A 26538-nucleotide genomic window follows, 5' to 3' on the forward strand; every position below is an offset into this window, starting at 1 on the left:
TCGTCTGACAGGGGAGGCCCTGGAGGCCAATGCAGCAGCTACTGTTAACTTCGAAGGCAGCGGCAGCACTAGGTGCTCGAGTTAATGGAGGAAAGAGAGGCTGCAAGTGATACCTGGTGAATACTTCTTTAAGCAGCTAATGTTTGGAGCTGCAACAGGAGACAGAGGGGGTCCTGCAGGCTTTGGGTCAAGCGTGGCTTTTTACCTGCATTCAATTCCTGCTTGGTTCAATCCACAACACACTAATTGTCAACCCCCAATGCAGCCATCTCAAGCTGAGGCACCAAACTGATGATTACTTTTCGGTTTCAGGCTAAATGTTCAACTTTGTAGAGAAAATGTTACCACATTCGAAATATTCCTGTTAATGTCTACTATCCAGGTTCTTGGTTGATGTTTATTTTCACATACTAAGTCAATTCCATCCACTGATATTGTTCTTTGAGTGTCTTTAGTTATTCCCAGAGGCAGTCCATGTCTAATCTTGCTACAGAAGAGTTATGCTCCTGGCCTAATGTACTCAGGCCAAAGGGGAGGTTTTGGGGATCCTATAAGGGCTCTAAGAACTAAATGTCTTGGTTTAGGGGATTGTGACGAGAAGGATAAATACCCACAATGAGTCTTCTCCCAGTGTACTTATAATATAGCATTTAGAAACAGACTCAGACATTCCTTCTTTTACATCGGCACACAGCTCCATACAAACAAGGAATTTACCACTTTTTATTGTACACATGCTAACTTTGCACTCCAACAAAGGTATTACAGAAGGGAGCACACATTTGTTATAATGAAGAACCTAGGAAAGTGCACCAATGTCACAAAAGCCAGTTTCACTCCTAAGGCACTTTCAATTAATGTAGTCATGGGGTTTATATACATAGAGAAAAAGCTAAGTGGACGCAGTGGTAGGGCTAAGTCCAACCTTACCTCTCTGCTTATGGAACAAAAAGAGGCCAAATTGTGCTAGCTGTATTATTGGCCTTTCTCTTATGGTAGGCATGTCCTTAAGAAACGTAGTCCTTAGAAACACCTAGATCGTTTTTCCTAGAAATAACTACTCCACTCTGTCAAATGCATGGACAACAGTGGGCCAGGTTCATATTTAGGGACATAACTATCAATTGCACTTTGTGTGAAAATGATAATGTAGAGTGCCCTTCACACTCGGCTGGTGATGAGGGCCTCAGAGATGATCTTTCTGGTGCTGGTTGGGATCCAGCTGATGATTCTGCAGAGCATGCAAAGTGTGTGGAGGCAGGAGGAGGCGGTTGGGTTAACTTGTTAGTTGGCTGTCAGAATGATGCAGAGATTGTGTGCATGGTCGGTCAGGAGGTGTGGGTCCGAATTCTGAAGGCCACCAGCTGTGGTCGCATGTTAAGGTGTTCTCCCCAAATATTGGTACTTCAGTTTTGGTGGAGTTGAGTTGGGGACAGTTGTCTCTCATCCATTTGGCTACAATGGTCATGGCGCTGCAGAAGTTGCTCCTTGGTGAGCTAGAGGGTCAGTTGAGTGTCATCTGCATAGGAGATTATGTTGAGTTTGTGGAATCTGACGACATCTGTGAGAGGGTCATGTAGATGTTAAACAGGGTGGGGCAGAGGGATGATTTTTGTGGTACGCTGCATATGAGGTCTTTGGGTGGGGAGGTGAAGGGAGGTAGTGGAATGCTCAGATTGCATACTGAAAGGAAGGAGGCGATCCACTTGAGGGGGCATCTTGCTGTATACTTGTGGAGTCTGTTGATGAGGGTGTTGTGGGAGACTATGTTGAATGCCTCTTAGAGGCCACAGTTTATCCATGGTCGTGGAGTGTTCTGATGTCGTCTGTGGGGGGAATCAGCGTGGTCTCAGTGCTGTGGTTGGCACAGAATCCTGATTGAGAAGCGTCCAGTAGGTGTTTTTGTTACAAGAAATCAGTGAGCTGCTAGTTGATGGCTTTCTTGAGAACTTTGGCTGGGTAGGGGAGCAGGGAGATTGAAGGTTAATTTTTGAGATCGTTGGGGTCTTTTCTTTACGAGGGGTCTGATGTCTGCATGCTTCCAACTGTCAGGGAAGGTTGCGGTGGGTATTGAGGTGCTGAGGATGCTGGTGAGTTGTGTGCTGATATATTTAAAACGTTTATATAGTGCAACAGCTACTCCCAAGGGGGGTATCTAGGCGCTGAAGCTGACAACAACAGAAGGGCCAGCGGAGGTCTAGAGGCTAGAAAAAAGCAAGGTCCTCAAGGCACGTCGAAAAACAGCTTCAGATTCAATTGTACGAAGAGAGAGAGGCAAGCCATTCCGCATTTTGGCAGTAACCACTCCAAAGGCTCTCCCACCCGTTCGAGCGTTGAACGCGGGGGATTGTCAGGAGCCAAAGGTGATTGAATCTCAGGTCTCAACTGTGTTGGGTATGTTTAAGGTGAGCTCGAAGATTAGCAGGGCCCCGTCCTTGAAAAGCTCGGACGGTCAGTATGAGAGCTTTAAACTAGATGCGCTTGGTCAATGGCAGCCAGTGGAGCTTCCTAAGATGGGGGGTGATGGAATGGCGAAAAGTGATTTCACATATCAGCCTGGCTGCCGCGTTTTGGACGATCTGCAGGCGCCTGGTCAGGAAGGCAGGTGCTCCAAGGTAAAGGCTATTAACATAGTCAAGATTGGAGGCGATCAAGGCATCTACAATGGTTTTACATGACTCTAGGGGGGGGGGGGGGGGGAGATGCAGGAATTTGCAAAGCATATGCAGCTTACCAAAATAGGAAGAGGATACCTGGCTAATTTGAGATTTACAAGACAAATCGCTGTCAAACCGAAAGCCGAGGTTCCTTGCCGACTCCACAGGCTTAGGAGGGGGATTCAATTCAGGAGGCCACCAAAGTAATGAGGGAGTGGGTAGGTTTGATCAAAAAAGAGAACCCTGATTGGGTTTGTTGCGAGGTTGTAGAGGTGGTGGCGGCAGGGAGTCTGTAGGCGCCCCGGCATGGATAAAAGACATGATGGCTAAGGTGGTCAGGGCACTGAGCGGTGACCAGGCGGTGATGGTTTGGTTCGCTGGTTGGGTGAGATACCTGGAGTTGAGGGTGGCGGGTTGGAGGTTTAAATTGTTGTAAGATGTTGGTAATCTTGCTGCGGAAGTTGTCTGAGAGGGTGTAGCACAGTTCTTGGGAGGGGCAAATGATGTTCTGTGTGACTGTCGGATTGGAGAATTTTTTGACTAGTTTGAAGAGTTCCTTAGTGTAGTTGACTGCGAGGTCGATGCAGGTGGTGATGGCTGCTTTCCTCGCTTCTTTAATGTGCCAGTAGTAGTTGCTGAGGGCTGTTTTGTGAGCAGCTCTGTAGGGTGGTTCTTGGTGGCATGCCATCGTTTCTCCAGTTGGTGGCAGTTGCGCTTGCTAGTCCCGAGTTTTGGAATGTACCAACTGGCATGTTTAGGGATCTTGTGGAATTTTGTAGCTTTCAGTGGGGCAACTTTGTCGGCGCTGTCGGTAATCCAGGCAGAGAAGTTCTGGACAGCCTGATTGAGGTCTGTTGAGGCCTCTGACAGGGAGGTGGTGAGGGATTGTGACCACTTAGTTTCTTTAACATTGATCCAGCTGCGTTGGGAGGTGATCTGACGCCTGGTGATGGTGTGCTGGGCGTCAGTGATGGCGAAGTGTACGATGGTGTGGTCAGTCCAGGTTAATTTTGTGGCATTGCTGAATTGGATTCTGTCGCTGGAGGTAAAATAGGGTCGAGGTTGTCTGGCTTTGTGTGTGGGTTCGGTGACCAGTTGGGTGAGGCTGATGTTGAGGTTCTTCAGGAGGGCGATGGAGTTGGCGTCGCTGGGGTTGTCGATGTGGAAGATAACCCCTTCCAAGCGGCCACGATTCTGCGCCTGTGTGGCAGAATCGCGAGTGGGCGGGTTGATGACGGCCCCCAGCCGTCATCAGCACATGAGCACCGTAGTGCATGACGGCTGGGGGCCGTCATTAGCATGGAAGGGGATAAGGTAGTTGAGTAGGACGTTGTGGTGAAAGTCGGTTGCCAGGGAGGCGATGAGGTAGGGCATGGCGTCACAAGATGGTGCTTGGGATCTGGGGGTGACGGGGTTGTAGGAGAGGATGCCTCTTATTGCTGTCTGCGCATCTGATTTTAGTGGGAAGATGAGATGTTCCATGCCAAAGGGCTCTTCTCTAGTTTTGAATAGATCAATTTTTCTAAAACATTCTGGAAAGTAACAGTTAAACTGTCCCTCTTTAATCACCTGAAATCAATTAGAGGGAGTCTCAACAAACAGTGCCCTACAGATTTCAGCTACCTAGACCTGAAGCTTTATCTAAAATCGTAATGGTATCTGGACTGCTAAATCAGATTTCATTAACTATCATGGGAGAATGCATAACCACCTCTCCATGTCCGATGCTTTATGTTCTCGAGCTCCTGTTAATAGTCTCAAATATTCTTAACCTCAGTACAATTCAAAGGACTCAAAATTTGGCAAAGGAGAAGGTTTTCTACTAGTCACACATTGTTTTTTTATCTTGTATTTCCTCCTAATAGTCGTTGTTAGACTAGAACAGATTAGTCTTTTTCCCATCTATTCTGCAATTAGCCCAGGCTTTATTGAATAGACCGCTTTTTCCATGTTGTCTATTGGCTCTTTCAACCTCTACACTTGGAACTTGTACTGAGGTCCCAAACTGCTGTCTCTTTTTCTCTTTCTTCAGATAGATCGCCTGTATTTTGATAGAGAAAGTGGAATAATTAGCAGCTGATTGTTAATGACTGAATGAACAGGGCATTTGTAAAGTGCAACTATCACTTAAGAATGAGCATCCTGGGACTAGACGGAATAGACCTTTCGTATCTGTTAAATTCTATTGAGGTTATTCTACTGGCTTTGAGATTCGGCTAAGCTTACCTCCCTACATATTGAAACTGTTTACTTCTCCATCAGTTCGACTTTAAGGCCTATCAACACATTTTGCCAAGACATTATTATATTTTGTGGAGAGTGCATACAAAATAGCAATATACGAGTGCAGTACTCTTGCAAACACGACATTTACAAGCACCACTGCAGCACAGTCTTCAAGCTGAGGGACCTTGACAGAAGCATTGTTACGCCAATGGGAGTGGATAATCTACATTGTAAGTTAACTGCGCTGGGAAATGTCAAATCAAGTAATATGTAATTGAGTCGATCTTCATTAGATGGCAGTGTTAGCAGGATTGTTCTGAACTGGGTTTTGGGTTCCACATCAAATCTGTGGCAAAAGGGTGGCTAAAGTGAATACAATCAAGAAAGAAAGAAACAGCCTGTTGTGAGATATGAAGTATACTTTTACAAATTCGTATTTCAAATCTAATTAAAACAAAAAGAATAAACAATGTATCGTCATTAAGACCCTTTAAAATTGACACATTTCAGGAGAGTTTAACTAATCTGCAACTTTTTATTTGAGAGAGAAATGTAAAATTTACCTTGCCAAGATGATTCCGGTGTCTTCGATCAAGGGTCACATCAGCCCTCTGCAGAGCTGATGTAACATCTGATCTGTATGGACGATGAGGTGAAAATGTTTGATAAGCAGCTATTGAACCGTGGGAAGGTGAAGTGGGAATAGACTGGAAGGCTTGGTCAGAAATATTAATCATAGTTTTAGGGCTATTTAGCGAGCTGTGTCTTTTTAATGTTGATTGTTTTTGGTAAAACTGACGTTGCTGCCACTCGTAGAGCTGCCACATTGTGTCATCTCGGATTGATCTGCGTTTCTCATCACCAGATCCGATCCCTGGTGCCATTGATCGATCGTAGACTGACCCAGTCATGCTGCAAATGCTGTCTGGTCTGTTCTTGAGATTTCTTGGCAAAGTTCTGTAGCCTTCTGGATAGCGAGGCATGATCTGCGCTCTGTAGCTTGGCATATTTCTGGGTAGAGTTTGATAGGAAGTAACGCTGCAAATAAAAAAATTGATTTTCAACCATCAAGAATATAATCAATACAGAGTGCTTTTGCAAGGTTGTTTCAAATAAATCAAACAATTCCAAATGAAACCACAGGCTTTGAACAAGCGAGAAAATATAATGTATATGCAATATCAATCCCGGCAAACGATAGACTTGATTTAACTTAATAAAAGTAAAATAAATAAAAATAGTTACATATCTCTGAATACATATTACATACATACAGAAACATATATGTGCATATATACATATATCTATACACACACAATATAATATCCTTCGGTAACTAATTTCTCATACTGGAGAACAAATGGAGCTTTTCAGATTGTTTTATTCAAAAATAAAACGGTCCATTTACAGCAATCTAAACCAAGGTGTTTCGACCTCCCGAGCCCTTGGTCAGCCGTGACCAAGGGCTCAGGGAGCTCGAAACACGTTTGTTTAGATTGCTGTAAATGGACCGTTTTACTTTGGATTACAACAATCGTGAAAAGCCTTCCACTGAGTGTGCTCCATTTCTTCTCCGGTAGGACAAATTCCTGAAGGATTTATTGCGGTGTGGCTCAATCGAGGTGATCAAGCCTTAAGTGGTGAAACGCGTCGTGAGACCTTTTCCGTCTGCTTGAATAAAAAATACCATCACAGAAGCTTTGGGTGTCCCGCATTTCTTCCTGACTACGGAGAAACTTTGGATATATATATATATATATATATATATATATATATATATATATATATATATATATATATATATATATATATATATATATATATATATATATATATATATATATATATATATATATATATATATCCAACCTATAGTTAGGACCATGTTTCCATTGGAAAAGCATTTTTTGACTTGCCTATAATGGTTGGCTAATGTTCTAGAATTTTTCCAAAACAAGTGTGCTGGTGATTATTATTGTACATGAAAAGTTTCAGGGCGATTCATCAAACGAAGGCCGAGAAAAGGGGGGGGGGGAGGGGGGCTGGGGTGTGGAGTGGTCATAAAAAAGAGTTTCTCCCATGTTAATACCCATAGGAATGTTAGACTCTACTATAGCTCGAACCGCTGAATGCAATTGCACTAAATTTGGCAGAAAGGTAGCTGTTGGTCCAAAAAATGACCTATTTGAAAACTGTTCAGTATTTTTGGGAGATCTTAAAACAAATATATATTTACATATCTAGGGCAGTGAAGGCTTTGCAAACTGTCCTGATTTCGTGCTAAGATCTGATTGGCTGCCAACACTTCAACCAGGAACTGTTGGTAGCCATCTTGGGACTCAACCAAGTCCCTGAAAAAAGGTTAATAAAAAAAGAAAAGGAGGAAGGGTAGAAATACCCTGCCCCCTTAGCTCTTGTGCAAAAAAGCATTTTTTTATTTTCACAGGAACCGCTACTACTGCAAAATGTAAAAAACAAGCGCTGACTTCCATGCTTGTTTAGGGAAAAGCCCCTGGGTGGGACAGGTCCAGGGGCATTGTTTATAACAAGGAGGAGGGAGCACATGGCCCCCCTCCTGAGCCTCACAGAGCTCCGGGGACCACCACACCCCAAATGCTTTATTTAATAAAAAAGAAAGAAAATTAGGGGGGTGCACAGAGCCCCTTTCCTAAGGCTCTATAAGCCCCAGGGACAATCACCTCCCCAGGGCTAAAGAAATAGAAATTGGGGAGCTAAATAACAGTTAATGGGGTGGGGCCCGCAGACACCCCTAACCCGGCGGAAAAACCAACCCCCCTTGGCAAAATACTTTCAAAACAATGGGAAAGGGCCCACGTGGCCCTCTTCCTGGACCGATCTCTTCCCCCAGGTCCACCACCTCCCAGGGGCAGGCCCTAAAATATAAAAGGAGGGGGGCTGCGCAGCCCACTCTCCATGAGCCAATATTGGCCCTGGGGATCCCCAACCCCCAGGGCCGGCTCCTGCTATGTCCTGGGGTGCCCACCCACAGGACACAGCTGTTTGCTTTTGCTTGGCTGGAGCGGTGACAGCTTCAGCCAAGCAAAATCAAACACTCCGAATCCAGTGGGTGGGAGCTGCCAAAGGGCTCCTGCTTGCTGGAAGCAGCGGTTCCTTCATGCCTCAGACATGCGGGCAGAGAAAGCGATGAAAAGATTGCGCCGGCAAGCAGGGAGCTGCATTTCCAGCAGCTCACTCAAGCAGCAGCAATGCCGGCTCCCGCAGGAGTGGGGGAGCTAGATAGGAACGCAGTGGCCTTAAGGCTCCCCAGTGGTCAAAGGCAAAATAAAGGTCACCAACGAGCAGAATAAAGGTGAGGAACTAGCAGAATAGAGGTCAAGCCCCCAGGACCTTATTTATTTGGAAAGAGAGGGAGGCTGTATGCCCTCCCAACAACCCCCCCCCCCCAAAACCTTCCTAGGCCCTCCGGACCCCAGGATCATTTTTTACATTAAAGGGTAAGGGGGCTGCATGGCCCCCTTCTCAGAGCCTTGCTATGCCCTGTTGACCCTATCCCCCAGCCCGCCTCAGAGTCTTTTCCCATCCCCAGGAGCCCACATTATCAAAGGTGGGTGCCCTGGAGACCACCCAGGGCATCCATCATACACAAGCAGGGTGCTGCTTCCTCCGGTTGGGAGCAACATTTTCATCTGTTTGCCTCCCTGCATCAGTGCAGGCAGGGAAACAGATAAATGTTTGCTATCAGCTGGCGAGAGCATTTTCAATGCTTCCATATGCTGGGAGAAGACAGTTTGCTTAAGTTTGGCAGGATAATAAAAAATGCTCCCTCCACCAGGGAGCACGGGCAGGGAAACTGCTATGACACGAGGGAGGGCTTCCCGGGACATAGCTAGAGAGCCGGCCCCAGGGATGGTGTACACATGACCATTATTGGGTCAGGGAGGAGGGCTGGTGGTCACCTACCTTTTTAAAGACTAGGTGGATGTGCTTCCCAGGGCCTTTAGAGAATCGGGGAGGGGGCAGGGCGGCTGTCCTGCTCTTATTCACAAATATTGGTCCGTGTGTGGGCTCTCAGGGGACTGTGATGGCTCAGGGAGGGGAGGGGGATGTGCCCCTTTTTAAGTAATTTCAGCCCCAGCAGCCTTGTTCACCCATTTTTTTCTTCGATTGCGAGTCTTACAGGATAGGGCAATTTTTGCCAATGCTTTTTTGGCTTTGGGCGAGGGGGGCACGATGACGCCCCCCCATGGGACCTGGGGGGGCAGGGAATCCCCCCCAGAGTTTTACCTATACAAAACCATAGAAATTCAGCAGTTATAGTTATACTTATCTGAAGAAACTATAACTCGTGCGGTTAAGTATCATTAGGCCATGAGTTATAATTTCTAATTTTGGCCACGTTTTGGCCCCTGGCAGGGTCTCTGTGGGACCCCCAACACCAGGCCTACGGGTAGGGTATTCATAGCTTGCCCCCTTATGTTTTTTGGGGGAGTTTTTATACCTTGGATCCGAAGGTGGCTGCAACCCCTTCCTAGTTTAAAAGGTGGCAGATTCAGATTTCATTTTGAGATTGGGGGATTTGTGGCTGGGTCGGAAATGGGATGGCACAGAGCTTAAGAGCAATGATGGCATTAACCCAGATCTAATAGTGAATGAGGGTGAGTGTCTGATAAGCTTCAGCGCTCCGTCCATCACTCTGCGTTTGCTTGGTTTGCCTTAAGTTGGCAGGGTATGATCAGACATGGGTCCCTTGCTTACTGCTACTAGATTCAAGCTAGCCTGGCTGATGAGGAGTGTTACTCCAAAACAGGTCTCAGGATGCTGGTTTCTGGTCGAAGGAAGACCTGGCTTGGCAGTTCGGCCTCGACTGTTCCCATGAGGAACAGCGTCAAGACTGATTTGCATATGGCTGGGCCTGAACTGGGGTGGCGAAGTGAGCTGAAGAACGATGAAGGATGCAACCCAGATCTAATAGTGACTGAGGGGGGGGCTGTCTGAAAAGTTTCAGTACTCTGTCCATCATCTCCCTGTGTTTGATTCGTCAAACAGCACCATAGTACAAAACGCTTTTCCTATGGAAACTAGGTTCTACACATATATATTTCAACAGCAAAAGCCCTGGAGGTCTGAATAACACTGAAAATTTACACACATGTCTGTAATTAACATCTTTGAGTCACACTACCCCCTTCAAAATAATGTATGAAATTTCTCTGTCTGTTGTTCTCTACTCATTTTGTTAACCAGCCCCCTGTATCCTCTTCCAATTTTCAGATGTATTACACTTGTATCCGGTGTATTTTACTGATAGGTTGCACCCCACAACTAGGTCTATATTTCGCTTTAACTTAGAAATAGATCTTATATAACTGCCCAATGCAACTGCCCCATGCCTCTCACCTAATCCTACATATTTAGGATTTTTAAAGAATTTTATTTTCAGGATTATCCTCACTGTTATTTTGAGCACTCACAGCACTTTATGCACTTTTTGTAACATCATCCAACTGTGTTCTTCAATTGATTGCTTTGCAATACAACAGAAGGGTCTCTTTTTGATCAAACGGCATTAGGCCGATATTCTTCCAAATGTCCAGTAAATGTTAAAATATGCATTGTGTAAATATATGAATTTTGACACTGCTTGTATATACGCGATCATGTAATTTTGTACATATGGTTCAATGAAATTATATATTTATATATATATATATTTTTTTACCTTAAATGTATATACATACATATATTTATATATTTTTCTATGGGTATTCACACCGATAGTCATGCATTTATGCGGATATATTTTTGTGAAAATAAGACTAATTTTCCTTTTTTCATTTCAATGCAAAACCTCGTTTATGACATTACTGGCATTTGTGTACACCATCAATTGTTTGCCCTTCTATCAGTTGGTAAAAGCAACTTTGTAATTTTCGTGGTATTTTACAAAGCGCAGTCTATCTTTTAAATAGCGCTCAAACGTTGCTTGTTTACACTTTTTTCTATGTCACTCACACTTGCATCACGTGTCTAAAGTGCTAGCTGTTTAATAGGCCCAGTAAAATCTGTTAACGTTGTCATGTGATCAAGCCACTCCGGTGGTGAAACGCGTTATGGCGGACTCATGAAGGAATAAACGCTACAAGCTTTTTGCACTCACTTTGGGCTCGTGTCTGCTTCTTTGGTGCTGACTGGGACTTCGTCGTTGCACCCAATCTGTGTAAGCAGCCCTTTGGATATATAACTGGTAAAGCTTCGACCAGTTACACACGGACCCCCAAGCACTTTGTGGCAGCTGGTAAACGGAAGCCTGTCTTCAAGCCACGGCGTGGAGCCTGTTTTGCAATCCGGGAGGATTATACCAGCAAGCCCCCACACCTGAGACTTCAAGGCACCTGGATCGATCGCTTTCCCCTGCCGCACCGGAGGGTGTTCGGGGACACAAGCAGGACGTGAAAGGTAGGACCTCTCCGTAACTGTGGGGTACTTGGTGTGCGAGGACGCTAGCGGAACGGAGGGTGATTAACGACTCCGTAACCCAGCTGTATCCTCAAGTTAAATTGGCGTTTTTCCTTCCTGCTGCAAGCAGACATGTCTGCCGACACGTTAAAGGACCGAGAGGCGGCAGCGCAAGGGCTATTCATTAATACCGCCCAGACTCGGGAACGCCCGGAACCAGCAGGGCCGAGCAATTCAAAAACTGACGAAACTCTCAAAAATAAAATGAAAATCTTGGAAAAGTTGATGCGGGGAGAGCAGGCAAAATGGTGGGAGCACAGATCGTTACAAAGCTACCTGGACGCGGGAAGAGTACCGAGGGGATTAAGAATTCTGTTGGCACAGAGTTACGAGCAGCCAAACCCAGAACTAATGAAGGAATGGGCACAAAAAAACCTGGACTCCTCAAGGGAGTTAGTAATTCTGCTCGTCAAATATGCAGAAATCGACCGCATTGAACTCCCGAAAAAAGTGGTGGCACTAACGGACGAAATAGCCCAAATGGGAACACCTGAAGAAATCAACAAATTGAATGCAGAAATGACCGCCCGTCTTAAAAAAGAGGAGGAAAAAATTAAAGCCCGCAAAGCCTACAAGTTCCAACGCGACCTTGCGGACTATGAATGCGGACGCATTTTTACTTTTGCCCGCAAGTTCGACTCCTTAAAGAGCGGCAAACAACCTGGAAGAAACCGAAATAAAACACAGGCCAGTACATCTAATGCCTCCAATGATTCCACGCAATCTGATTTCAGCTCTGCCGCTGAAAGCGAAAATGAAGGGAACCAATCCAGAATGGTACCATCTGACCCCAAAGCGATTCCAACTCCTGGCGATGAAATAATTTTTTTATCAATGGATCGCCTGTCAACGCTGCGGCCAAGAAATCGGCAGACTCAGGCCGCAAGTGGAGAAACCACAAACGCAGCCAAAGGAGGAAAGCAAGGAAACGCACAGGCAAACTCCAATCAGAGGAGCAAAGGGAGAGGTCGCTGGAAACATTAATGATAACAGAAAATGGAACTTGCAATCTGCCTGCCTCCATCAAAGACAATATGAATAAGGACTCAATAAACTCCAATAATCATGTTGAAAAAACAGTCATCAACTTGACAGAGACAGTCCTCACTAAAGCGGAAATTCAAATCCTTTCTTTAGGGCTTTCCCACTGTAAAGAATCCAACTTCGATTATGCCACTACTCGTATGGACATTTACAAGTTCATTCGCAAACTCAAACTGAATAAATTCCATACTCTCAATCCTCCCGAAATAGAGACTGCATGCCAAACGGATAGTCAAGGCACCATGGGAACCTTGCCATGCACAGAACCACCTTCCACCTTGTTAACGGTTCTCACGGACCTCCATGCCCAGAACCGCACAGATTTCTCACAAACATCTCTTGCAAGTCAAACCCAAGGCTTAATGAACAAACCTATCACCACCACGCCCTTCAAAATTAGATCTAAGTTCAATCCGATTATGCCACGTGATGGTATCGATATCTATAACGAACATATAGTTAACGAACTGAAAAAATTGAACTTCAAAACCAGCGCAACAAGAAACAAAATATATAAGCGCAACAGAACATACGATAATCTGGTAACCAAACTTCAACGAAATAACCAGATAATCATTCGAAACTCTGATAAAGGAGGTAACGTGGTGCTTTGGGACAGAAATCAGTATATGAGTGAGGCCATGTCACAGCTGAATGACCGTAGCTGCTACAAATTAAGCAGTGCCGCAGCAGTGAAAGAAACATCCAACTCTTTCTTCCTCAAATTACTTGCCTGGAAAAGTGCGGGCCTAATCACCAAGGAGGAATATCTGTACATGAAAAATGATTACCCAACTATTCCCAACATCTACTTCATCCCCAAAGTCCACAAGGACCCTTTACATCCGCCCGGAAGGCCCATCATTTCCAGGAGAAACGGCCTGTTGGAACACACCTCAAATTACATCGATTACTTCTTGCAGGACTGTGTAACTGGGCTGGCCTCTTACCTCAGAGACACAAGTGACTTCTTGGATAAAATTAGGGATTTTTCTTGGAATCCGGGGTTTCTACTGCTAACTCTAGATGTGTCATCCCTCTACACATGTATTGACCACAGGGATGGCTTAAGGGCATTGGATTTCTTCCTCACCAAAAACAGACCTGCATGCCCAGAACATAACATCATGTTGTTGGATATGGTGACTTTTTGTCTTCACCACAATCTCTTCACCTTCAATCAGACATTCTACCAACAGGTGCGTGGGGTAGCAATGGGGGCCAGCTTCTCCCCCAGCTACGCCTGCATCTTCATGGGCTGGTGGGAGGAGCTGGTCCTAAAAGGGACCCTTGGTGAGTGGTTTGTAAAACACGTGAAAATGTACTATAGGTATATTGATGACCTTATATTTGTCTGTGAGGGTACAAGGGAGGAAGCCCTCGAGTGGGTCAATTTGTTAAACATTAATAACATCAACCTAAAGTTTACCTGTACCGTCAGCCCAACCAACATTTGTTTCCTAGACGTAGAATTGTACATTTTCAACAACACCTTAGAAACCAAACTTTACAGAAAAGAAACGGCTGGCAATTCCATCCTTCATTATACCAGCTTCCATCCCAAACATCTTATTCGAAGTATCCCATACGGGGAAATGCTGAGAATAAAAAGGATTTGCAGCAACCCCATAGACCTTACAATGGCTCAACATGAATGCAAAGAGCGATTCCTCGCACGAGGTTATCCCATGCACATTATTCAAACTGCCATTGACAAGACAATGGAACTGGACAGAACCCTCCTTCTAGTTCCTAAAGCTATCAGAAATCCCCCAACCCCATCCTTGACTAAGCCAGTCGAACCAGATAGTGCCAGGCTTATCGTGCCGTACAGTATCCAAAAGGGTGCGATTAGCAAGATAATCAACCAGAACTGGTCACTAATACGCTCTGATCCAATAATTGGCCACAAAATGCCAGCCAAACCCAGTATCACTTACAAAAGAGCTACCTCTCTTCACAACAGTCTAGTTTCCAACTGTCCAGAGGTCATCCCATCCAAGGATTGGCTTAAAAGCTCACGGGGGTTTACCAAATGTCACACATGCAAAGCCTGTAATTATGGCATAAATAAAACCAGCTACTGTACAGCCTTCAGCAACAAAGAAATCAAGATCTCCAAATCCCTCCATTGCAAAACAGAGTACGCCATCTACATCTTGGAGTGTACCTGTCCCTTACGGTACGTAGGGAGCACTAAACTACCAGCAAGTGCCAGGGTATTACAGCACATTAGAGCGATCAATAATTCTGACCCTACCTACCCAGTGGCGAGACATTTCCGTGAGGTCCACAATAACAACCTGAAGGACCTCCGTTATTATGTTATCGACACTATTCCGAAAACTAAACAGGGAGGTGATAGGGAACGCAGGATGCGCATGTTGGAAACTAGATACATTCTAAATTTCAACAGCAAAAGCCCTGGAGGTCTGAATAACACTGAAGATTTACACACATGTCTGTAATTAACATCTTTGAGTCACACTACCCCCTTCAAAATAATGTATGAAATTTCTCTGTCTGTTGTTCTCTACTCATTTTGTTAACCAGCCCCCTGTATCCTCTTCCAATTTTCAGATGTATTACACTTGCATCCGGTGTATTTTACTGATAGGTTGCACCCCACAACTAGGTCTATATTTCGCTTTAACTTAGAAATAGATCTTATATAACTGCCCAATGCAACTGCCCCATGCCTCTCACCTAATCCTACATATTTAGGATTTTTTAAGAATTTTATTTTCATTTTCAGGATTATCCTCACTGTTATTTTGAGCACTCACAGCACTTTATGCACTTTTTGTAACATCATCCAACTGTGTTCTTCAATTGATTGCTTTGCAATACAACAGAAGGGTCTCTTTTTGATCAAACGGCATTAGGCCGATATTCTTCCAAATGTCCAGTAAATGTTAAAATATGCATTGTGTAAATATATGAATTTTGACACTGTTTGTATATACGCGATCATGTAATTTTGTACATATGGTTCAATGAAATTATATATTTATATATATATATATTTTTTTACCTTAAATGTATATACATACATATATTTATATATTTTTCTATGGGTATTCACACCGATAGTCATGCATTTATGCGGATATATTTTTGTGAAAATAAGACTAATTTTCCTTTTTTCATTTCAATGCAAAACCTCGTTTATGATATTACTGGCATTTGTGTACACCATCAATTGTTTGCCCTTCTATCAGTTGGTAAAAGCAACTTTGTAATTTTCGTGGTATTTTACAAAGCGCAGTCTATCTTTTAAATAGCGCTCAAACGTTGCTTGTTTACACTTTTTTCTATGTCACTCACACTTGCATCACGTGTCTAAAGTGCTAGCTGTTTAAAAGGCCCAGTAAAATCTGTTAACGTTGTCATGTGATCAAGCCACTCCGGTGGTGAAACGCGTTATGGCGGACTCATGAAGGAATAAACGCTACAAGCTTTTTGCACTCACTTTGGGCTCGTGTCTGCTTCTTTGGTGCTGACTGGGACTTCGTCGTTGCACCCAATCTGTGTAAGCAGCCCTTCGGATATATATATATATATATATATATATATATATATATATATATATATATATATATATATATATATATATATATATATATATATATATATATATATATATATATATATATATATATAGTTTTATTTAGTGGCAGAGTGGAGGTCGCCACAGTGTAGTTATAGCTAGGACCTAGTTACAACAGAAAATTGATTTTCTTGGTTTGCTAATAACTTTTGGTTATCTTCACAAAACTTTCCCAAAACCTCCGTTCATCCAGCTCAGCTCCTTCCTGAAAAAGTTTGGGGTAGTCAAGCAAAGGGTGAGAAAAAGGGGTTGGATGGCAAAACACAAATTACCCAAGCAATTTCCTTACGGCTACAGCCAAAACAGCTGAATTAAATGATACAAAATTTGGCAGAAAGCTAGCTCTTTACTCAAAAAGGTGTTTGAGGGGAGGGGGGGGGGGGGGGGGCGTGGCCTGCAGCCGAGCAATATGACCGCAGCCTAGAGAGGCTCCGTTCGACCAACACACAGCCCTGCCAATCCGTTCATTATTCCGCTTTTCCATTGACCCCCCAAAGCGGAGGGATTGCAGCGGAAATTGTGCGGGACCGTCCGTGCCAATTGCGGAGCTCCGCGACCTGCCTGGCTAGATGTGGTGACTGCAGGAAGATTGAGGCCTGGACACGAGAGCAGACCGGGACCCACAGTGTTGGCAGTGTCCCGGGAGGACGATACTCACGCTGGGTGCCCCGCCTGAGGTCGGGAGGAGGCGGCCGCAAAGGCTCTGATTTTCCCCCCCCCTTACCACCCCCGGCATCTAACGAGCAGTGGTGAGTGCCGCTGGTGCACGGGGGCCCCCCTGCTGATCGGCCCTGGGGAGTCGGGCTGGCAGCCCAGGCCTGAGCGGGGGTGATTACCTGGCCGCCGTTTTGGATCGGGGCAGCCTGTGGACTGCATGCCGGCCGCTGCGGGGGGATCTCCATAGGTACTGTTGAGCCCTTGCCCACCTTGGGAGCCGTGGGAGCTGGCGGGAGTACGAATGCTGTGAAACGTGAAAGGACAGAGTGACAACGGGGACCTGGTAGGCACCCCCTCCCCCAAGCCGCCATTTTGCATCTCCCACAACTACTCCCGCACTGATAGTCGGGAGAATTGTGACGGTTGGGGACATCGCCCCGGGGCAGCAGTTCTGCCTCGGTAGTGGGGCACAGACAGAACTAATCTGCAACTAAGGTACATAGATTCATACTCCTCACGCGAAGCATAATAGCCTTGCCTTCGGCGCTCCCGCGGCTTCTCACTCCGAGTCCCTGAGAGCAATTGTGACCATATCTGCAGCGGGCGGCAACAGAAACCTGGTCTGAAGTTACTGCGCACCCACCAGCCTCCTGCTGATTATTGCAGATTGCCTGCCGCCCCCCTCCCCCCCCCCCCTCCTGGTTGACGGGGACACGCTGGGGAGTGAAGTCGGACCCTGGGGGGTACTGACGGTGTCTATGAGGGGGCTACGACCGGACGTGTGCTTCCCCCCCCACCCCCTCCCCCTCTTTTTAGCTGCTCCTCGCTGCATAAAGTTTCGACACTGCCACCTGGAGCAATACCCCTAGAACTCTGATGATTTGTGGCCTGGGTGAGGACACTGCCACGTGTGTTTTAACCTGCTACCTTCAGTGGGCCACCTCGAACTACCACAGCCAAAGAAATCCATCGCTTTTTGCCCTAAGGAAGCAACCCACAGGGACCCGACACGAGTACCGTTTTCCTAACCTGCAGCCACCATGAGTGGCAGAAACTCCAGAGGGGCCACTCAGGGGCTTTTGGACAAATATGCCTTCGCAAAATCGCAAGATGCGACACAGGGCAATGGAGTTTCCTTGACAGTGGGGGGACCAGGTGGAGCTGAACAAGAAGTCAATCTGCAGGACATAATGGCGACCTTAAGTAAGGTGGACACCAGTATTGGTACACTAGCAGTTGACCGGCCTATAATCCGCGCTGATTTCACCAAACTGTCCTCCAAGATCTCGGAAGTCGAGACTACTACTGAGACCCTCGTGACTGACACGGCCACCATTAAAAAACAAGTGCGCCAACTGGAGGAAGACAACCACTTTCTAAAAGCCCGACTTGAGGATCAGGAAGGGCGCTCGAGGTGGAACAACATTCGCTTGGTCGGGGTGCCGGAGAAAATGGGGGAGCTAGCCCTTGACCTCTTTGTGGAGGACCTGTGACGACTCATCTTCAACAACGGGGGCTATCGAACTTTTTCTCTGTGGAAAGGGCTCACCGGGTCCCAGGTGGCAGACCGAACCTCGGAGCGCCCCCGCGACCAATCCTGGCACGAATTTTTAATTTCCGTGATCGCAATGCCATACTTCAAGCAGCCAGAAAGGCTCCGCCGATTTCCATCGACAATGCATACATAAGTTTTCCAGACTATACAGCGGCGGTTGCGAAACAACGCACTGGGTTCTTTGAAGTGAAGAAGGCTCTCCGTGAACGGGAGATAAAATATTCTATGCTATTTCCCGCCAAGTTGCGAGTTGAAGATGCCGGAAAGGTGTGGTTCTTCCTCTCCCCTGAGGAGGCGCAGGAATGGCTGGACGTCTGGAGAAAGGTTGGGAGACAGGGCCGGGATGAGCGCCGTGGGCAGCGGAACGATGAGCGAAGTAGCACCGAGGAGTGACCTAGGAGAGGACGAACAGTCGGCGGCCACATGGCAAGTAGAAGGCCTACGCATTGGCAATCAGACTAACCCAGGTTGTGCCCAGGGGACCTACACCTGACCTGGTAAAATGGTTTGATCACGAATGCGAGATGGGGCTTGAGTATAAGGCACACATCCTGAGACATTGTTTAGGTGGGGTGGGGACGGGGGGACTATCCAAGTAGGGTGGCTGGGCCTGATTGCGGTTTGCTGACATTTGCAGGACTATGTTACTACAGTCTCTTACACACTTTAGATACTCGACAACACTACTGGGTCATAGACACTGATGTGGCATAAGGGCTGGGTGGAGGACTGGAGCGACTTTCTCACGCCTTCACTGTTTAGGATTGGGAATGGGTACTAAGCACTCTGCTTTGTTGGGGTGGCGGGTAGTTCTATATGCAGGGAGGGGGAAAGGGGGGGGAAGAGGGCTTTTTGGAGTATTATTTCAGTTTTTTTTTGTTCCAAATTTAGGGCGAAAACTACTGTACATGTTGCTGCAAAATGGTACCACTGCTTAAGCTGTGGTTTGCGGAGCTGTGTTGTTTATGGCAGAGGAGGCGGAGTCGCCTAGTTCCACTGATGTCCCTACTATGACCCCAGTGCCCCCTTCACGATACTTACCTGGAATGTACACGGTCTAGGGGATAAAATAAAGAGAGGACTGGTGTTACAATATTTGAAGCGAGCTGCGCCAGCAGTGGTATTGTTACAAGAAACCTACCTGGTGGGTTCGGCATGTAAGGCTATGGACAGTTGAGGGTTTAAAATGTTGGCGCACTCCGAGTTTACATTGGGCTCAAGAGGGGTGGTTATTCTAATTCGTAAGCAATTCCCCTTGATCATAACCCACACCTGGTCTGAAGCTCATGGGAGGTTTGCAGCCATCTCTTGCCAGTGGGAAGGGAAAAAGTTCAATATAGTGTGTTTGCATTCCACCTGCCCTTCACTCTATTAGTTTACCGGCGCTCAGTGCTTTTCTGTTAAACCTGCCTGAGGGAGAGCTCCTTTTAGGGGGAGACTAACGCCGTAGTTGATGGGGCCAGGGACCGTTATCCTAGTAGACCCACGGGGGCGAGTGGTACCCACCTGGCTGGTTTTATTAATGCTTTAGGCCTCAAAGATGCCTGGAGGCAACGACACCCCACTGACCTACACTACACATTTCAATCAGGGGTACATAATAGTCTCTCTCGTATTGACTACTTCCTCCTCTCTCCGGAGGGCTCTCCCATGTCACCGACGTAGGGATACGCCCACGCGGCATATCAGACCACTCGCCCGTGTCCCTGACATATACCTTACATGTCAAGGCAAGGAAACGTATTTTCCCCATCTTCCCCGGTTATTTGCAAATCCCTAAGATCCATAAAGACATAGTTGGGACTACCAAGCACTACTTTCGCGGAAACGAGACCTCCGTACAATCCCCAAGTATTTTGTGGGAGGCATTTAAGACGGTGGTTCGGGGCCTGGCTATCACTTCCATAACAGGTTACAAGCGACAGGCAAGGGAAGAGGTGGATACCTTAGAGGCTGAACTGGCACTACTCCAGGAACGACATGAGCGAGATCCCTCCCCTGACACAGCGCAGGACTTGTGGCTTTAACAAAGTGCACTAACAAGATACCAGAGGGAGCAGGTTAAGCTGCGCCTCCTGGCTACTAGACACACGTATACGAGACTGGGGACAAGATAGGCAGGCTCCTAGCATGGTTAGACAGGAGGGATAAGGCGCAGAGGACAACAGCCCAGTTTCACACCCCGACAGGTACCATTGTCTCCACCCAGGAGATATAGTGGGCACCCTGGCTGACTATTTCGAGCAAGTCTATACCCCTAATTCCCCAATGGCAATCGAAGACGCTTATACCTATATAAAAGATATTCAAATGCCGACAATTACGGAGGAAGCAGCACGGACTCTGGAGACCGACCTCACGTTTGATGAGGTTAAAGTGGCGATTCATTCTCTACAGTCCGGGAAAGCTGGGAGGCCCAATGGCATCCCCATTGAACTATACAAACGCACGTCTGATACTACTGCTCCATATCTCCTGAAAATGTTCCTCCATAGCTTGGAGGACGAAATCCTGCCACACGATCAACGTAGAGCCACTATCGTTGCAGTGCCTAAACCGGGAAAGCCCCCAGATGACTGCTCGTCTTACCGTCCGATATCTCTGCTTAATGCCGAAGTAAAGATTTGAGCTAAAATCATTGCTGCCCGCCTTACCCCACACCTTGAGACACTCATCCACCCTGATCAATCAGGGTTTATGCCTAATAGAAACACTGCCCTTAACTTACGGAGAGTCCACGCTGTGGTGGCGCTTATGCCCTGTCTTCAGGAGCCGGCGGTCATTCTTTCCCTAGATGCTTGAATGGGATTTGACAAGCTGGAGTGGGCACATCTATTTGCAGTTCTCAAACATCTGGGCTTTGGTCCCAAGTTCTGTGCCTGGGTGCGCCTATTGCATTCCTGCCCTTTAGCCCATGTGGTGGCCAACGGCCTTATGTCCAGTGACCTTAAGTTAGGTCGTGGCACGCGCCAGGTCTGCCCGTTATCTCCTTTGCTTTTTGCTCTGGTATTGGAGCCTTTGGCGCCTGGATTCGATGGACGTGCATGCTCAGGGGGCTATAATGGACTGCAATGTGGGAGAACTGCATCTCTATATGCGGATGATATTCTTCTCTACTTAACTTCCCCTGGGAGGTTGATCGCAGAGCTATTAGACATTTGTAAAATTTTCGGAATGGTGTCTGGTTATACTATAAACTGGTCTAAATCCACCCTATTTGTCCTCAGAGGCCCACCTTTGCAACTTCCTAAGTAATGCCCCGTTCGGGTTACAGACGATTCCTTTAAGTACCTAGGAGTATGGATTACGCCCAATCCTAGTGTCTTCCTTTTTAAAAAGCTAGAACCTCCCCTAGAGCGTTTCCGATCTGATGTGAAGCATTGGCATACCCTGCCCCTGACCCTTCTGGGTAAAGCGGCTCTTTACAAGACGATGAGGCTCCCCAGGCTGCTCTTTATCCTGGAAAATACCCCATTCACTGTCTTTGTGTAATATTTCAAGCAAATTGATATCCTAGTCTCGGGTTTATTATGGGGCACTAAGAAGGCACGAATATCACCTGGTATATTGATCAGGAGCTGGTACGATGGCGGCATTGCCCTCCCAGACATCCAGTTGTATTACTGGGCCGCCCACTTAAAAATCATAAACCAATGGCTTCACACCCCACAAACTGAGCCAACATTCCAGGCGGATCGCTATGAGATTGGTGGGGCCGGGACTATTTCGGTATTGTACGACAGGCGGGGTTCATCATCCCTGCTTATCCCAACAACGCACACGGTAGATATCTGGTACGCTGCGCAGGCACGTCTTGGGCGTCGTGACACCATTACCCAGATGACCCCACTATGGACTTCACACAGGCTACGCAAGCTATGCAACATCAAAGGGTTTAGGGAATGGGACCTGATAGGAGTCACTACAGTGGGCGACTTGTGGAGGAGGGGTGTCATCATACCATTTGACCAACTCCAAGCCCAATACAAGTTGGCGCACACTGAAAGATTTAGATATGTACAGATCAGCCATGCCCTACGGTCGATTATCCCCCCAGACGCAGACCTACCTGAATCGACCCCGCTAGAGGACAGGCTACTCACTGATCACATGCTTAAAAAAGCGACATCATTCATGTATCGCAAACTAGTTAACAATTTACCTGATCCCACCCTTAAATTAAGGCGTAGTTGGACTGGTGACTTGGGTGATTTTGACGAAGCAGATTGGCAAACTGCGCTCTCTTCACAACGAGAAGTAGCCATACCCTCCAGACTCCGTTTGGTACCGTTGAAAATACTTCATCGGGTATACTACACCAGGACCACTCTGCACACAATAGGACGCGCTACACATCGCTTTTGTTTCAAGGGGTGCGGGGAAGAAGGAACGTTCTTCCACACCATGTGGAAATGCCCCCCTAGTCGCTGCCTATTGGGCTAAAGTTATGCTGACGATGGCACAGGTGGTCAATACGTCTGTGTTGCCCGAGCCGAGGTGTTGCTTATTGAACATATGGGACCCGAACGACCTTACCCACCCTGCTCAAGACTGGGTGACGTTGGGTATAATGTTTGCCAAGAGAAACATTGCTAAATATTGGGGGGCGGCGGAGATACCAAAGTTAAGGGACTGGTGTACGGATTTAGATGAGACTATTTTGGTGGAGAGAGTGGTATACTTGCACCAGGGCTGCCCACGGAAATGGGATAAAATCTGGGGTGCCTGGAATGGATACAGAGGGCATCTGTGCGATCCTCCAAGGCCAGCAGAGGACAGTGATTCTGAGCATTAGGTGGGTTGGGGCGGGGGGCTACGGGACTGTATCGGTGGATCTGGAACAATGTTATCTGACTATTGTGCAAAAGCTATGGACACTGCCTTGTACATTGCCACTTATACCATGTAATGCGTGTACCACTTATTTATTTGAAGCCCTCTTAATGTTCTTTTTTTTTGTAAAATTTTTATTTTGCAGTATATCAGTTGAGAATAGAAAGGGGGGGTGGGAGACAGTAAGAGGGGAAACAGAAAGGGAAGGAAAGGATAGGCGACATAACGCCACGAAACCCCACACAGGGGGTGCAAAGAAGGGGAGGGGCTCATCCAAAGAGGAAGGGCGATAGGGCTCCATAGTCCGCAGGCAATAGAGATTCTAGTCCAGTATAGGCACCCTCGGATCGAGAGAACCGCTCAAACTCCGCTCATGGTCCAGTAGCCCTCCCTAGGCATAGCTAGTCGCAGCGAGAGAGAAGGAAGAAAAATACAAGACAAGCACCCCAACTATCCCCCACCCTCGTCCCTCCCCAACATCACCCTCCCCCCAGTGGCGGCGACCAGCAATCATAGCAAACAATACAGACATTCTTGAGATCAAATCTGGAAGAGATGGAGAGATCGCAGCGTTGACGGGCATACAGCCGAAGGCAAACCTCGGGACAGAAATCTCACAAGCGAGCCCCAATTGTACGTAAAGTTTTTGAAGTTCCCCAGGAAAATGTCAGAGAGGCGTTCCATGCTCAACAGACGCCACAGTCGGGCATGCCACAGGGAAATAGCCGGGGTAGATGGGGACTTCCACGCTGCCGCTAGAGTCAACTTGGCCGCACCCAGACACAACCACATAACACGCTTATCCGCCCTAGTCTGGTGTTCAAGCAGCGGGTCCCTAAGTCCTAATAGGACAAAGTCCATGGAGTTCGGAATCGGGTAACCCAAGATATCTCTAATGTGGGACAGAATCTCAGCCCAAAACGGCTGGATGGTGGGGCAGTCCCACCATATATGCTTAAAGTCTCCCAACATTCCACAGCCCCGCCAACACCTATCCGAAGTAGCCGGGAATATGCGGTGTAATTTGGAGGGGTATAGGTACCAATCAAAGATGAGTTTCATATGTGCTTCTCTGAGGTCAGTAGAGTGATTGTGCGTCGTCACATCCCCCCATAAGGCCCGCCATTCGGTAGCAGAAATTTCCCTCCCCAGTGTGGATTCCCAATGGTCTTGATATCGTGGACGCGGCGACACGGCAGATTCTAATAACAGTTTGTACAGGAAAGAAATCGTACCCCTCATGGTAGAAGTGTGAAGAAGGAAGGATTCAAATTTTGACAAGGGTCTGGTAGCCGCGTCTACTACAGCAGGCGACGTCGCCCAATGCAGGAGTTGGAGATGTCTGAAGCGTTCTGTCGGGAGGACACCATAGTCCCTCATACAGTTGTGGAAAGTGAGGGGTTCGAAGCCATGGAACAAGTGGGTGAGGGCTCTACAGCCACCCTCCCTCCAAGCGTCAAAGGGACCCTCCGCCAGGGCTGGGGGAAAAGCCGGATTGAAGTGAATTGGGGTGAATGGGGACGGGAACGTAGTCCAACGGTCGTCACCGCTCACCGTGTCCCATACCTTCAGCACCGTGCTCGTGGGGGTGCTAATGTAAGCATTCTTGGGGCGGTCTGCCTTAGGCTTCCAGGCCAGGTCCCAGATGGAGCGGCCCGCAACGCTACGATCCATGTGGAGCCAGTGCTTTTCCGACTTCTGTTGGGACCACTCCACGATGACCCTCAGTTGGGCAGCTTTGTAGTACAAATGCATGTCCGGAAAGCCAACCCCCCCCTCTAAGCGTGGGCGCCTCAGGAGGTAGAATGGAAGCCGTGCTCGGCCACCCTGCCAGACATATCTTAGCATCATGGTCTTCAATCGGCGGAAGTAGTCTAGCCCTATCGGAATAGGCAAGGCCTGAAATAAGTACAACAGCTTGGGAAGTACCACCATTTTAAGGGCGTGTATCCTGCCCAGCCACGAGATGAATTTAGGCTTCCAACGTTCCAGCTCAGTTCTTACGGAGGATAACATCGGAGGTAAGTTAGCGTGGAACAGGGCATTCACGGTGGAAGTCAACCGCACGCCCAAGTAGAGCAAGGACTCCGACGCCCAAGCAAGCGGTGTGAGCTGCCTGGTCATCTGCACCTCCCCCGCCGAGAGGGTCAGGTTTAGAATGTAGGATTTATCGAAATTAACCTTGAAACCCGCCACCTCTTCGTAGGCAGAGAGCACTGAGTGGACGTGTGGCAGCGACAGCGCCGGCTCCTTGATAGACAGCAGGACATCGTCCGCAAAGAGCGAGATCTTGTGCTGCTCGCCCGTAAAGGGAAGTCCTAGAATCCTCTCATTATCTCGCACCGCTAATGCTAATGGCTCAATACTCAGAGCAAAGAGAAGGGGTGAGAGGGGACACCCCTGGCGCGTCCCTCGGGAATGGCAAAAACTCGTGGATCTATGGCCATTGACCAGCACACGGGATGTGGGCCCACTATAGTTGGCCTCAATCATCTTCACGAAAGCAGGCGAGAAACCTAAAGCTATTAGGGTCTGGTGCAAAAACCCCCAGTCGACACGGTCGAAAGCCTTCTCTGCGTCGAGCCCTACTAGCACCGCGGGTATGCGGAATCGCTCCGCCTTTTCGATGAGGTGTATGACGTGGCGCAGGTTATCGTGGGTCTGCCTGCCTTTAATAAATCCCGATTGATCAGGATGGATCAGGGCAGGCATCAGGTCCTGCAGCCTACCAGCCAAGATAGAGGAATACAGTTTGGCGTCCAGATTGAGAAGCGCTATCGGGCGGTAGGAAGTACAAAGGGTAGGATCCTTCCCCGGTTTGGGAATAATACTGATCAATGCTTCAGCCATAGAGTCCGTGGTCCTGCCATCAACCGCCATTGCGTTGAAAAGGGAGACCAGGTAGTCGCATACTTCAGAAGCAAACGTTTTGTAAAAGAGGGCCGTATAGCCGTCAGGCCCGGGGGCCTTGTGCAGCTTCAGGCCTTTAATGGCATCCAAGATTTCCTCTCGAGTGATGGGGGAGGATAGTGACTCGTTCCATTCCCTAGCAACCTTCGGGAGGGACAGGCCCTCCAGGAATTTGGATTGTGCGTCGGGATCGAGAGCGTCACTCGAGTAGAGTGTCGCATAAAAGCGCCCGAATACGGCCGCCTTGTCCGCGTCCCTATGTTGAACAGAGCCCGCTTGATCGTGAATACCCCCGATATAGTCCTTCTCGCGTTTGTCCCGGAGTTGCCGGGCCAGGTGACGCCCAATCTTGTTGCCCTGGGAGTAGGAGGTACGTCTAAGTCGCAAAAGAGTAAATTCCGCCCTATTATTATAATGGGCCCTCAGTTTCCCTCGGACCGCCGTCAGGGGGCGTAGGGTCACCCTGGAGGGGTTTGCCTTGTGGGCCTGTTCCAAGGTAGCCAATTCCAATTCCAGAGCTTCCCTCTCCTCGCGCCGTAGTTTATTCA

At 47.4% G+C, this 26538-nt stretch overlaps 1 protein-coding gene across 21 annotated transcripts in view; it reads right to left on the bottom strand.

Annotated features, from left to right (window-relative positions):
* The window catches only part of PLEKHA5 (pleckstrin homology domain containing A5), a 742840-nt gene that overhangs the window by 292254 nt on the left and 424048 nt on the right, over positions 1-26538 (bottom strand). For all 21 annotated transcript variants that reach the window (XM_086920674.1, XM_086920665.1, XM_086920721.1 and 18 more), the window contains one exon: positions 5447-5921. In XM_086920674.1, the coding sequence (XP_086776800.1) occupies positions 5447-5921 (475 nt within the window). The remainder of the gene's footprint in view (positions 1-5446; positions 5922-26538) is intronic.

Source organism: Lissotriton vulgaris, chromosome 1_1, assembly GCF_964263255.1.
Source record: "Lissotriton vulgaris chromosome 1_1, aLisVul1.2, whole genome shotgun sequence".
NCBI classification, from domain to species: Eukaryota; Metazoa; Chordata; class Amphibia; order Caudata; family Salamandridae; genus Lissotriton; species Lissotriton vulgaris.